This window comes from Ochotona curzoniae, unplaced genomic scaffold (genome assembly GCF_017591425.1).
Source record: "Ochotona curzoniae isolate NIBS_2020 unplaced genomic scaffold, NIBS_Ocur_1.0 contig_3819, whole genome shotgun sequence".
Taxonomy (NCBI): Eukaryota; Metazoa; Chordata; class Mammalia; order Lagomorpha; family Ochotonidae; genus Ochotona; species Ochotona curzoniae.
In genome coordinates, this window is record NW_024466004.1 from 7,757,226 (window position 1) to 7,770,254 (window position 13,029).

Here is a 13,029-nt window from a genome sequence, read left to right on the forward strand (position 1 = left end):
TTGCATCACCATCATGCTGTGCATGCACTGAGTAGTGGGAGGAACACAACATAAATTTGGGAAAGACACAGTCAGGGTATAGAGCACCAACCAAGAGAGTTTAAGATCGTTTATCAGGGCCTAATGTGATAGCTCAATCAGCTAACTCTTCCACTTCCCAGTGCTGACATCCTGTATGAATGCCAGTTCAGGTCCCAGATGTTCAACTTCCCAGCCAGCTCCCTGCTTGTGGCCTAGGAAGGTAGTGGGGGTCGGCCTAAAGCCTGGGCACCCTGCATCTGCGAGGGAGATTTGAAAGAAGCTCCTGGCTCCTGGTTTCAGTTTAAATCTTTAAAAGACAAAAAACAAAACCCTGAGTTAATTGTATAATATTACTTTAAAATAATATAAACATGTCTTAAACTTGATCCAGAATAGACATTATTTTTCCCCTAGATGTAACTCTCAACTTCTTTCTGGGTATAAATTATTGATAACCTCTGACAATTGATAAACTGTATAGCTGATGCAAAAGCACTTTTCTGATGAACTGGAGACTGAACGCATGACTGAAGAACTTCCGTCACCTAGTTGACAATCACGAGCTTACAAAAACATAATTTGCCTGTGTTCAAATCTGACAATGATTATCTAACATTGACTATCTACTGTCCTTTTTTTGGTAACAATAATTATTTTTTACTTTTGATGATTTTTACATAGTCGATTGGGGAAATAAGGGTCAAGGGCTTACAAGAAGGTGGGTGAGACCGTTATTTCCACATTCTCTCGCTCGTTTTTTTCTTCCTGTATTCAACTGTCTTTCTTAAGAATAAAACTTCGAATTCACTTGATATCGTCCTTTACCTGTCAGCAAGATTTGGAATACATTCTAATACGTGGTCACAGCTACATTGCTTGAAGCCTTTAAAACCCAAATCCAAACCTTCAAAACCGCGGGAACTGTCCACCTGAGTGACACGTAGGGCATGAAGGGATGATGGATTAGCAGGGCCGTGGAACTACGAAGAGTAGAATGTAATTCATTCATTCTTTGACAAAGATGTGTGAACTCACCAGAGGCTGGCCTTCCACAGCACTGGAAAGCTACCACACGCCGCGCAGCTCTCCTGGAGCTGGGGCGGAGCGTTCATTCAGAAATGAACGCATGAAATTGTGGGCATTAAACTAGGTTTCCCACACAATCTCGCCCTCGGATTCTCTCTCAGGAGGGCGCCTCTTTTCTTAGCTACTTCCCATGATTCCCACTGTGCATGAAAGCCCGGCTCCTTCCGTCTGCCACTCACCCAATCGCACCCTGGAAAAAATGGACTACAACTCCCACAATGCCATGGCGGAGTGTTCTCATTAGTGCCACCACCCTCTCAGTCTGGGGCGACTACAGTACCCAGAGTGCTCCACTTCCCTTCCCGGGTGTTATTGCCCCCTTCCCGGTGCGGGACGCGGCAGTGTCCAGCAAGGGTGTCAGGCCCCGGCTTTTCTGTGTCCTTTCCAGGGTCAGGGAGGAGGCAGTGACTTGCCATTTGGGCGCTGAGCCCGGCAGGCAGTGCAGGAGGCCGCCGTCCCACCTGCCCGGTTCTCGTCACCCTCCACTCGCTTGCTCTCCTGCTCCACCCGTGGCCTCCCGGACGGCTCCGGGACTGCGTGCCTGAGGCAGAGGTGGCAGTCGCGGCTGACCGGGCTGAGCCGAGGCTGCGGCCCTTAGGGCGGCGTTAGCTCTGGGGAGGAGGAGGAGAGAAGATGGCGTCGGAGCTGGAGCCCGAGCTGCAGGCCACGGACCGCAGTTTGCTGGATTGTTCCGCCGAGGAGATCGCCGGAGTGAGTGCCTGGACCTGGGCGGGAATGTCGGGCCCGGGGAGGTGCGGGTGGACCCGATCCTGGAAATCCTGGAGCTGCCTGCACGGACTGGGGGGGTGACAAGTGCTCCGGTCCTGTGTCGTGGCGGGTAATAGCCCGGGAAGTGCCCCGATCCTGCCTATTGGGGGTGGGAGGACGGGTTGGTAGCCCCCGGGGTTGTGCTGTGCACCCGCCACCTTCGCTCTTCCCTTCTGCCCGGGTGAAACCGCAGCCCTTGCATTATCCGCTAAGTCCTCAACACATGGATCTTAGTCCTGCACGGCACCTGATAGACGGGAGGCAAAGCGGCTTTCCCTAGTGTTTGCAATTGGCTGACTTTCTTTCTCTGGGCTTAAGCAGAATGGTGCTTCCCCGGCTGAAACACATGCCACCATAAAAAAACCCCTTGTCCTGTGTCTGCCGCGTGGCCCTGTCCTTAGCCCGGGTTTGGTTCGTGGGCAGCGTGGATGCGTGTGTGCAAAGCAGTGTCTGGGCAGGTTTACCAAGTGGGAGAGGAAAGCGTTTTTCCAGGAGGTGGGGCGGGGGGGGGCAAGTTGGACGGAGAACAAGCGTTATGTAACTTTGAGAGGGCAGCATTTGTCAACAAATACAAACTAATAATTCGAGTGGGGGTCATACCACAGTGGGGAGGAGCAATTGTGGCCCAAACTTAAACTATTAGAACTCAGTATTGCCTAGGAGTTGTAGTAGTATTATGAGTAAACTAACGGAGTTGTGCCATGATTACTTTGGTAAACAAGAAGGCATCTCCCCCCACCCCCCCCACCTGGTAAGGAACACACCCATTTGAACAGGTTGTCTGGAATGATTAGAAATGGACCCAAACAACTTGGGCCCTGCCTCTAAGGGCTCCGATTTAGAAAGTTCCCGGTGACCCATGAAGTCAGGATGCAGATCAGGACCCAGTTTGGAGTGGGCCCTGTTGGTGGAGCTAAAAGTTTCTTGGAGTGAGTTGATGAGGACTAAAGTCTACATGGAAATAAGTGACAGGAGCAGAGGTGAAGAGTTGAGGGAGAGAAATTGTTGAATGATTTGAGTCTATTGTTTGATTGTGTTTTAAACTGACTTGTGGTTAGTCTGTTTTCATTTACTTTCACTTAACATTGCACAATAGTTGTCAGCCCGCATCTGCCTTTCATTTATTTTAAAAAAATGAACTTCATGAACAGTGAAATAATAACAACAGCTAGTCTTTACTTAGATCTTCTCTAATTGGCATATACTTGTTTTTTTGCCTCAAATTAAGTTTGGCTCCTCCCCCCCCAAACTTAATTTTGTGTCTGTTAGCCCAGTGTTACTGGATACTTATTCCATTATTCCTGTTGGAAGAGTCTGGGCTTCTCCTGTTTGCTGAGGTTCTGGACAAAGTCAGTTATACAACCAGCCTGCAGGCCAGGCTCCTAGCTCTTGTATAGTGAACTCCTCAGGTGGGGTACAGTGGGGGAAGAGTCAATAGAAATACAAAGAAACGGCAGTTTGGTTTCATCCTAGCTACATTTTACTTTTACTCTGTGGACCTTTAAATGGCTTCTGAGCAGTGAGGTTTGTACAAAGTTCACTCTGAAGAGGCCAGTACAATTTCTCCAAGCAAAAAAGATGTAAATGTGTGTGTGTGTGTGTGCATGCGCCTTAATTTGCGAGGGGTTTTCCTTCTGTAACCAAATACTTCAAACTGTTCTTCCAGTTTAGGTTCCACAGCAGTCCTTTATCATAAATTAAAGTGAATAAATAAAGTTGCCAGCCAGATGGCAAGTGCATTGTTGAGAAATTGAGCAAGGCGGACAGGCTGCAGTGCAGCCTTCCGTCCGTCTGCTGTTGGTGATTTGTGAGGATGACTTCAAGTTCATGAGCAAAGGTGTCATCTCGATCGTTGACTTTCTATGATCCTGTTCATCCTAGCTGCTAGTAGGTCTCGTGGATAAAAACACCAGAACTGACTCAGTTCAGGATATTACTGTGGCTTCAGACTTCCCTTATTCTTGGCAGAAGTGTTACTGTAACAGAACTTTCCCAATCCTACTTGACTTTAATTATTTTCATGTCATATATTGATTATATTATATGCCCGTGAGTGTGGAGATTTAAAAAACACAATTACTATGTTGTTTTCCCCAAATATGTGAAAGATGCAAAATCTTTGAGAACGTTTTATGTCTTATTTTTACTTTACCTTTTTCAGGTTTTATTGAGACATAACTCACATTCTGTACTATTCCATGGTTTTTAGTAAGCTCACAGAATTGTGTAGCCATTACATCAATCAGCTTTTAAGTTTCCATCTCCACTAAAAAGCAGTTCTTTTTTTTTTTTAAGATTTATTTTATTTTTATTGGAAAGGCGGATATACAGAGAGGAGAGACAGAGAGGAAGATCTTCCATCTGATGATTCACTCCCCAAGTGAGCGCAGTGGCCGATGCTATGCCTATCCGAAGCCAGGAGCCTCTCCCGGGTCTCCGTGTGGGCGCAGGGTCCCAAAGCTTTGGGCCGTCCTCGACTGAAAAAAGCAGTTCTGTATACATTAACAGTTACTTTCTACTTCTTGGACCCTGAACTCCCAAACTCTAAGTAACTGTAAATCTATTTCAGTTATATGTATGACAATTCTGGATATCTCATATAAATGGAAGCATAGAACTTTTGTCTTTTATGACTGGCTGCTTTCTCTTGCTTTAAGATTTGTTTATTTTTATTGGAAAAGCAGATTTGCAGAGAGAAAAAGAAGCAGAAAAAGATTTTCATCCACTGATTCTCTTCCCAAATGGCGACAGCAGCCGGAGCTCAGCTGATCTGAAGACAGGAGCCAGGAGCTTTTTCTGGGTCTTTCACATGGGTGCTAAATCCCAAGACTTTGGGCCATCCTCTGATGCTTTCCCAGGCCACAAGCAGTGAGATGGAAGAGAAGTGGAGCAGGCAAGACAGGAACCAGCACCTATGTGGAATGCTGGCGCTTGGAGGTGCAACATTAGCCAATTGAGCCATTACACCAGGCCCTATTTTTCAATTTCTGTAAATTTATTAGTAATGCCCTGATTTGTAAGCCTCTTAAGTTTCCTTGAAAGTTTTAATTATTTGAAAGGCAGAATCAGAGAAAGAAAAAAAGGGAGGGAGAGAGGGAGAAAGAAAAAAGAGAGAGAGAAGCTTTCCATTTGCTGGTTCACTCTGCTGCTTGGGCCAGGCCAGGTCACAAGCCAGAAGCTTCTGGGACTCCTATGTGCGTGTTGAGGCCCAAGCACTTGGACTATTCTCAGGCACATTAGCAAGGAGCTGGATCAAAAGTGGAGCAGCTGAAATTCCAATCAGTGCCCTTATGGAATGCAGCAGACACGCTATGCCACATTGCCAGCCCTGCCTCTTAATTTGTTTAAAAATTTTTTAATGTAGTCCCAGAAAACTTCATTTGAGGATTCTCTTAATATAGTCTCCGAAAGCTTCATGTAAGCATTAGTAATTATTCTTTCATGAGTAACTTACCTGCTATTTATTCTTGTTTGAAAGCAGCACAAAATGTGGTTAAAATACAACTTTAATTGTGTAATCATAATTAAATACTGTAATGAAAGGTCAACCTGTAGGAATTCTTTCATTTTTTATATATTGTAAATGCTCACTATCCCAAGGCTTACGTTTTGCAAAGGAAAGTTCCTGAAAACCTTGTCATAACATGTTTAGCAGGATGGGTTGACAGTTTCTTTACTCCCTTTTGGGGGACTTATAATATTGTGAATGCTTATTATTCCCTTGTACACATTGATGTGACTACTGTAAATGTCTGGAACGATGATGAATTAAAATAGAACCAAAGTAGAAACCTTGATGTGTGTTTTTTTTTAATTATTATTGAAGAAATAGCTGAAGTTAACATATGCTAGCAAGAAACTAATACGAAAAGCTACAGGTTTTATTCTTTTAAGAAATGTATAAGTCATTTTGTAATATGTGCTTTATTTTATTTTTAATGTTGTTAGATGTATGCCTATGTGGGCCACTAATCAGGGTGGGAAAGGGTCGAGGTTTTGAGGGAGCGGGGTGATGGGGTGGGACACATGTTTCCAATTTTTTTCTTTTTCTGCTATTTTTGCTAGAGGGCAGAGGTAAGGGACGGGGGCATTCCTGCTGCCAAGCTACATCAGGACACAGGGATGGGAGATGGTCATTTGATGTCATCTTGGAGACCCCATGGGGAATAATGTTCCAAGGATGTTATTTGAATGATTTGGATAATTCCAAGATGTTTTTGGTTTCATTGCTCCAGGGTTGAGAAAATCTTTCCCAAGTCTGTTGGTTGACAGTCCACCTTAATGCATCCACAGAGCAGATACTTGCTGCCGAAGCTTAGCCAGGAGAGATGTCCAACCTGTTCTGCTTTCCATCCTCTGACATGGCACTCAACTTCCTCTCCTGGCCCAGAGGAGCTGGCTGTCATGTTCCCTGTATCTGGAACCCTATGCACATATCAGTGAATGCGTTGGCTGTTCACTTGTGACCCCAGCCCTATCTCCCACACAAACGATGGGTGCTGTGGCCTAACCCAACCCAGTGTGTCACAAACCTAGCTCTTATACACATCAGTGGGAACTGCAGTCTAGTCAGGGCAAACCCCACTATCTTCTACCAGGCCTGCCCTAATCCCAGTTCCTGCACGTGCTGTCATATGCACCTGTTTAGTCTGATCCATCCAGCATCCTATCCAGCTCTCCTACACAAGCTCAGACCCAACCACTCCCAGACCCAGCCCACATGTGTGCTGATGTTGACTTGTCCATCCTGGCCTGACCACAGCGTTGACTCTCATGCTCACCAATGGGAGCTGCAACCCAACAGAAGAATGCGCACAGTTCCCCTGGTAGGCCCACTCCTACTCCCAAGTCTTGCACTTGCCAGGTGGTACTGTAGTCCACCCTGACACTACTTGCAATCATTCCCAGCAGATATTGTCACAAAGCCTGGTGGCCAACACTTATTCTGGCTTTTGCATGTGCTAATGGGTGCAGTGGCCTAGCTTAGCCCAGTCCTCTCCCAACAGGTATTGCAGCCCTACCCAGCCTGATCCACCCCCAGTCTTAGCTCTCATGCTCAGATGGAGCAGTGGCCTAGCAAGGAGGAGGGGGTCCCTGAAGTTTCCCTACCAGGCTTGTCCCTGGCCCTAGGTCTTGTGTGTGCCAGTGGGTGCTGTCACCCAATCTGGCATGGTCTGCCTCACCTCAGCATTTGCTAGTGGGCCTTTCAGCCTGGCTCCCTCCTGCCTATCCCCGGTCCCAGCTTATGGTGGCAGGTGTTGTAGCCTATCCCAGTCTAGCCACCCCAGTCCCAGCCTTCATGTGAACTGGCCAGTGTTGCAGCCCAGCCCGGCCCAGCCAGGACCCTGTTCTGGTTATTGCACCTGCTAGCAGGTGTTGCAGACTGACCCAGCCTGATCTGCCCCCAGACCTAGCCCATGTGTATGCTGATGGGTGCTGTAGTTCAACCTAGCTTTGCCTCAGCTGTCCCTAGCCTCAGCTCTTGAACTCACCACCAGGAGATATGGCCTAATAAGAGAGTTCCCCAAGTTCCCATATCAGACCAACACCTAGTTCTGGATCTTGCACACACTGGTGGGTGCTTGACCCAGCCTGACATGGCCAGCCTCCAGTCCTGTCACTCACTGGTAGGTGCACCCAACTAACTTGTACCTATTCTGGCTCTCACTGACAGGTACCTCAACTCAGCCCCACCTGGCCCACCCCCTAACCTGGCTCTCATGTAAACCAGTATGTGCTGGGGCCTAGCCCAGTCCAGCCCTCATGCATGCCAAGAGGTGCTATAGCCATGTTTAGCCCAGTCCAGCTCTCATGCTTACTGGTGGGAACCACACCCTAATAGTAGGATCCCCTTGGTTCCCCTGCCAGGCTCACTCCCAGCCTGAATCTTGGTGATGCTCAAACCCAGCTTGGTGTGGCTTACCACCAGTCTTGGCATTTGCCATCAAATGCTACAGCCTGGCCTGACCCGTCTGACCCCTCAGTTCCAACTTCTGCTTGTGGGTGCTGCAGCCTATCCTGGCATGGTCCATACCCCATCCTGGCTCCTGTGCATGTCAATGGGTACTACAGTTTGACCTGGCCTGCTCCCCAAGCCAGTCACATACATGCCAATGAGTGGTACAAATGTGCCTGGTATAGCCTACCCCCAGTCCTGGCTCTCACAAGGAGGAACTACAGCCTAGTAGGGAACTTTCCCAAGTTCCCACACCAGACGCATCTTGCTCGTGCCAATGGGTGCTAGGCCCCTGCTGGGCATAGTCCACCCCCAGTCCCAGCTTTTGCATGTGCTGGCAGGTGCTATGGTCCAGCCCAGCCCCGGACCTGATTCTTGAATGTACCTATAGGTGATGCAGCCTGAGCTGGCCTGGCCTAGTCCAAACCCCAGTTCTTTTGAGGGTCATTGAGTTGCATGGTTATGCATAGCTGGGCCTATCACCACCCCCCAGTTCTCATGCAGATCAGTAGGTACTGCAGAATCACAGAGGTGAGCCTACCTGTCCCTTATCAAATCTGTCCACAGATCTGGTTCTCTTGCATACCAGTTGGTGTTCATGACCCAGCCTTGCATGGCCAGTTGTTTGCCAGACACTGACTGACAGGGGACTGTGGTCCAGCCCTGCCAAGTAGGCCCTCCCTCCAACCCTAGCTTTTGTGTGCACTGGCAAGCAGTGGGCAGTGACACCAAATGCAGCCCAGATTTCCCATGTGGGCAGGCACATTAGGCTGATCCAGACATGTCCTCCAGTTTCCTCTCTTTACACCACAGTCTCAACTTCCTCATTTACCTGCGAGTGCAGTATTCCCTTGGTAAAACCCACTCCCACACATCCCCAAGTCCCTCCCCTTCTTCAGGCAATCCACAGTCCCCCACCAGCCTGGGCTCTGGAGTTGACTTCCCTACATATGTTTCCTTTTCTTTTCTTTTCTTTTTTCTTTTTATTCTTTCTTTTTTTTTTTTTACAAAATGTATTAGGCAGGCCCAGAGCAATAACGACTAAATTTAACGGCTAAACTTTCACCTTGCAAACGCTGGCATCCCATGTGGGTGCCGTGTCCTGTTCCGGCTGCTCTATTTCTCATCCAACTCCCTGCTTGTGACCTGGGAAAGTAGCAGAGGATGGCCCAGAGCCTTGAGACCCTGCACCCACTTGGGAGACCTGGAGAAAGCTCCTGGCTCTTGGGTTTGGGTCAGCTCGGCTCTGGCCATTGCAGCCATTTGGGGAATGAACCAGCAGATGAAAGGTCTTTCTCTCCTCTTCATAAATCTGATCTGCCTTTCCAATAAAAATAAAATAAATCTTTTTTTTAATGGAGTAGGCAACAATGTTGGCAGATTGGTATTGTTAACACAAATTTGGCATTAACCAGAACCAGAATGCCCACCAACTACTTTTCTCCCAGCAGTCCAGATCTGTTGGTTGGTTGGTTGTTTGGTTGGTGGGGTATTTTTTACTTAATCTAGTAAGCTTTTTTACAGATGGAGACTGTATACCAGCCCTTTTGAACCAGATTTTTGTCTTGCTAATAATGTGTGGTAATATGCAGCAAGGTAGTGCTTAGAGTGAAATCGCTGTTTTACAAATAATATGTTTCATATAAGATGGCTGATTTTTTTTTTTTCTTAACCAGAAACTGATGTTAGCTGATAAGGAAATCTATGGACAGATTTGACCTTTCTGTTGTTGGAGCCACAAGACTACATAATTTCTTTTAGGAAGTATTTCTTTAAAATATCTATTTATTTATTTTACGTTAAAGAGTTACAAAGAGAAGAGGGTGGGGGGAGGACATAGTGAGAGAGAGATCTTCTATCCTCTGGCTCACTCCCCAGATAGCCACAGTGGCCAAAGCTGGGCCATTGTGACCAAAGCTGAAAGCCAGGAACTTCTAACAGGTGTCCCACGTGCCTGAGTTTCCCAAGGCGTTGGGCCATCCTTTGCTGTTTTCTGGGGCTGTTAGCAGGGAGCTGGAGCAGGTAGTACTCAAACCAGCACCCATATGGAGATGCTAGTACTGCAGACAGAGGATTCGCTTCTGACCCCTAGAAAGCATTTTGTTCTCTCTGGGTTAAAATTCTGCAAAATCAAAATTGGAGAGAAATCGAAGCCAAAAATATAATAAAAGCAAAAACTAATTTTGAAGTAAAACTTGTCTTATGTGTTAGGACTTCAGACTGCAGCACCAATACTTTCTAGGATTGTGGAGATGAATATTTTCAGTCTTACTGTTTAACTTTTCTTATGTTGGCTTGCCATGGTAGGACAAAAATTGAACCTTTATCCTTGGATATGGCTAAGAAAAGTGTCTTTTATATATATATTTTTAAAGATTTATTTTTATTGGAAAGTCAGATATACAGAGAGGAGGAGAGACAGTGAGAAAGATCTTCCGTCTGATGACTCACTCCCCAAGTGAGCACAACGGCCAATGCTATGCCGATCCGAAGCCAGGATCCAGGAACCTCTTCCGGGTCTCCCACACGAGTGCAGAGTCCCAAGGCTTTGGGCCGTCCTCGACTGCTTTCCCAGGCCACAAGTAGGGAGCTGGATGGGAAGTGGAGCTGCCGGGATTAGAACCAGAGCCCATATGGGATCCTGGTGCATTCAAGGTGAGGACTTTGGCCGCTAAGCCACAGTACCAGGCCCTCTATGAGCTTTTTAATAAAGATTTATTTATGATTTTAAAGGTTTATTTATTTCAAAGGCAAAGTGACAGAGAAAGAGTAAGAGAAAGATCTTCCCTCTTTCATTTCATTCCCCAAGTGGCCACCAATGGTAAGGCTGTACCACACAGCGCAGGAGCCCAAAATAGGTCTCACACATGGGCGTTATGTGCCCACATACATGGGCCATCTCCCTCTGCTTTCTCAGGCACAGAAAGAAGGAGTTGAATTGGTAGTAGAGCAGCTGGGATTTGGCGGTTTGCAACATGGAGACTCATGAGTTTTTTAAAGTACCCTCATATTGGATTGATGTCCTTAAGGTGTGTGAGGATGATTGTAACAAGGAGTTCGGAAGAAAAGCAAACATGAACAGGGAAAAGGGCTTATCATTAGAACTTGATCCGGGAAAGAGGGCATAATTAATAAAGTGATGTCTTTTACTGCTTGTCGTTGATAAGAGACTTGTAAACCTGAAGAGAAGCAAAACTAGTGGCTTGGCTTTTCCCGTTCACACTGCAAGCTCTTGCAAAGGGCAAAGTGACATGAGGATCTGTACCCACACCCAGAGTGACTTCTGGGTTGATTTCTGCAGTGATTTCAAGGAAGCTCCATGGTTAGTCTCCCGAAGCACCCACAGAGGCTCGCCTCGAGTCATTTTGAGAGGGGCGTCTCATTTCATTTTAACTTTGCTTGTATTTTAAATTGCAATTCTAAAGTACCTGACATTTTAGATTGAGTTTCTGATATACAGGGGGTGAGCATAATAAATAAAAGATTCTCTTCTCATTGTTTTATATGTAAAATAAACTAGAGTAGATTTACTCAAAATTGCAGCTTTATTAGTGCTGTTTACATTTTTTTTTTTCTGTTTTTGTTTTTAAAGAAATGGTTGCAGGCCACTGACCTCACTAGAGAAGTATACCAGCATTTAGCCCACTACGTACCCCAAATCTACTGTAGAGGTCCCAACCCTCATCCGCAGAAGGAAGACATGCTAGCCCAGCATGTCTTACTGGGACCTATGGAATGGTATCTTTGTGGTGAAGACCCTACATTTGGATTTTCAAAATTAGAAAGAGCAAACAAACCGTCTCATCTTTGTGGTCGTGTTTTTAAAGTAGGAGAGCCTACATACTCTTGCAGGTAAGGGATTTTAATTTTCTTTCTAAATGGCTTTGTTTTTATATGACATTATCTTCTTTTTTTAATTATAAAATAATAAAATACAAAGTATATTTTGAAGTTTGTGCCACAGATGCATACTTTTAAACAAGCCATTATGAAAAGAACATTCGCATAATTATTTTCCAGGTCAAGAAATAGGTAGCCATCAGCATTCCAGAAGTTCGGCGTATGCTTTCTTCCTCCCCTGTAGACCCTGATCTTGCATCTTACAGAAATCTCTTCCTTGATTTACTTGGTATTTTTTAATCACAGTGATTCTCTTAGGTATTTGGACTGTCCCAAGTTTGGGCAGAATGAACCTCATTCCACAAGCTTCTCTGTTCTTTCCAACATCCGTTCATTAGTTCTGTGTATTTCTTTCCTTTCTGGGACAAGATGTCCACAGCTGTCCTTGAGTTCATTCTGACCCATATTACCCATTTTGTGAAATTTTCCCTTCTAATTGGAAATGATGGTTAGAAGGCCAATTCTAGAGCATGCTTTCGGTGTAGTGGTTAGATACTGCTTGGGATGTTTGTTTCAGGGTGCCTGAGTTCAAGTCCCGGCTCCCCTTCTAGTTTCAGCTTCCTGTTAATTTACACCTTGGGAAGCAGCTGGTGACGGCTCAGGCACTTGGATCTCTGTCCAAACATGGCTAGTTCCCACTCTGTGACCATCTAAAACATACACACATCATAGACCTAGATCGAGTTTCTGACTTCTGTTATTTTTTTTTTAAGGATTTATTTTTATTATTTTTTCATTGGAAAGGCAGATATACAGAGAGGAGAGACAGAGAGGAAGATCTTCCGTCCGATGATTCACTCCCCAAGTGAGCACAACGGCCCATGCTATGCCGATCCAAAGCCAGGAGCCTCTTCCGGGTCTCCCACGCGGGTGCAGGGTCCCAAAGCTTTGGGCCGTCCTCGACTGCTTTCCCAGGCCACAGGCAGGGAGCTGGATGGGAAGCAGGGCTGCCGGGATTAGAATCGGCGCCCATATGGGATCCCGGGCGTGCAAGGTGAGGACCTTTAACCACTTGCGCCACTGCACCGGGCCCGAGTTTCTGACTTCTGTTATACACTCATTCTATTTCTCTGGTGTCCTGGCAGATGGTAGCCATTTGTCTGCCCTATATTTTGGTCTAGTCCTAGCTTAGACAAGCTTGCCCTGCTGCTGATATGGGTAGATTGCCCCCTCATTGGTAGCCAGAGCTATCTAGGGCTCATCTCATGAGTTCCCCTTCTCTGGTTATTGCAATCTTGTACTGCCTATTCTTCAGTGCCGTTGTGTATTTCATCTAGTTTTAGGGTTATTTAGGGATA

General features: G+C 46.2%; 1 protein-coding gene across 12 annotated transcripts in view; it reads left to right on the forward strand.

Annotated features, from left to right (window-relative positions):
* Positions 1 to 1,435: 1,435 nt before the first annotated feature.
* UBR2 (ubiquitin protein ligase E3 component n-recognin 2) overlaps positions 1,436 to 13,029 on the forward strand; it is a 116,174-nt gene continuing 104,580 nt past the window's right edge. For 5 of the 12 annotated variants that reach the window (XM_040983377.1, XM_040983379.1, XM_040983378.1 and 2 more), the window contains exons 1-2: positions 1,441 to 1,818; positions 11,424 to 11,683. In XM_040983377.1, the coding sequence (XP_040839311.1) occupies positions 1,741 to 1,818; positions 11,424 to 11,683 (338 nt within the window). In that variant the 5' untranslated portion in view covers positions 1,441 to 1,740. Of the gene's footprint in view, positions 1,819 to 11,423; positions 11,684 to 13,029 lie in introns of all 12 variants that reach the window. The other 7 variants (XM_040983372.1, XM_040983375.1, XM_040983374.1 and 4 more) reach the window with 4 other exon arrangements.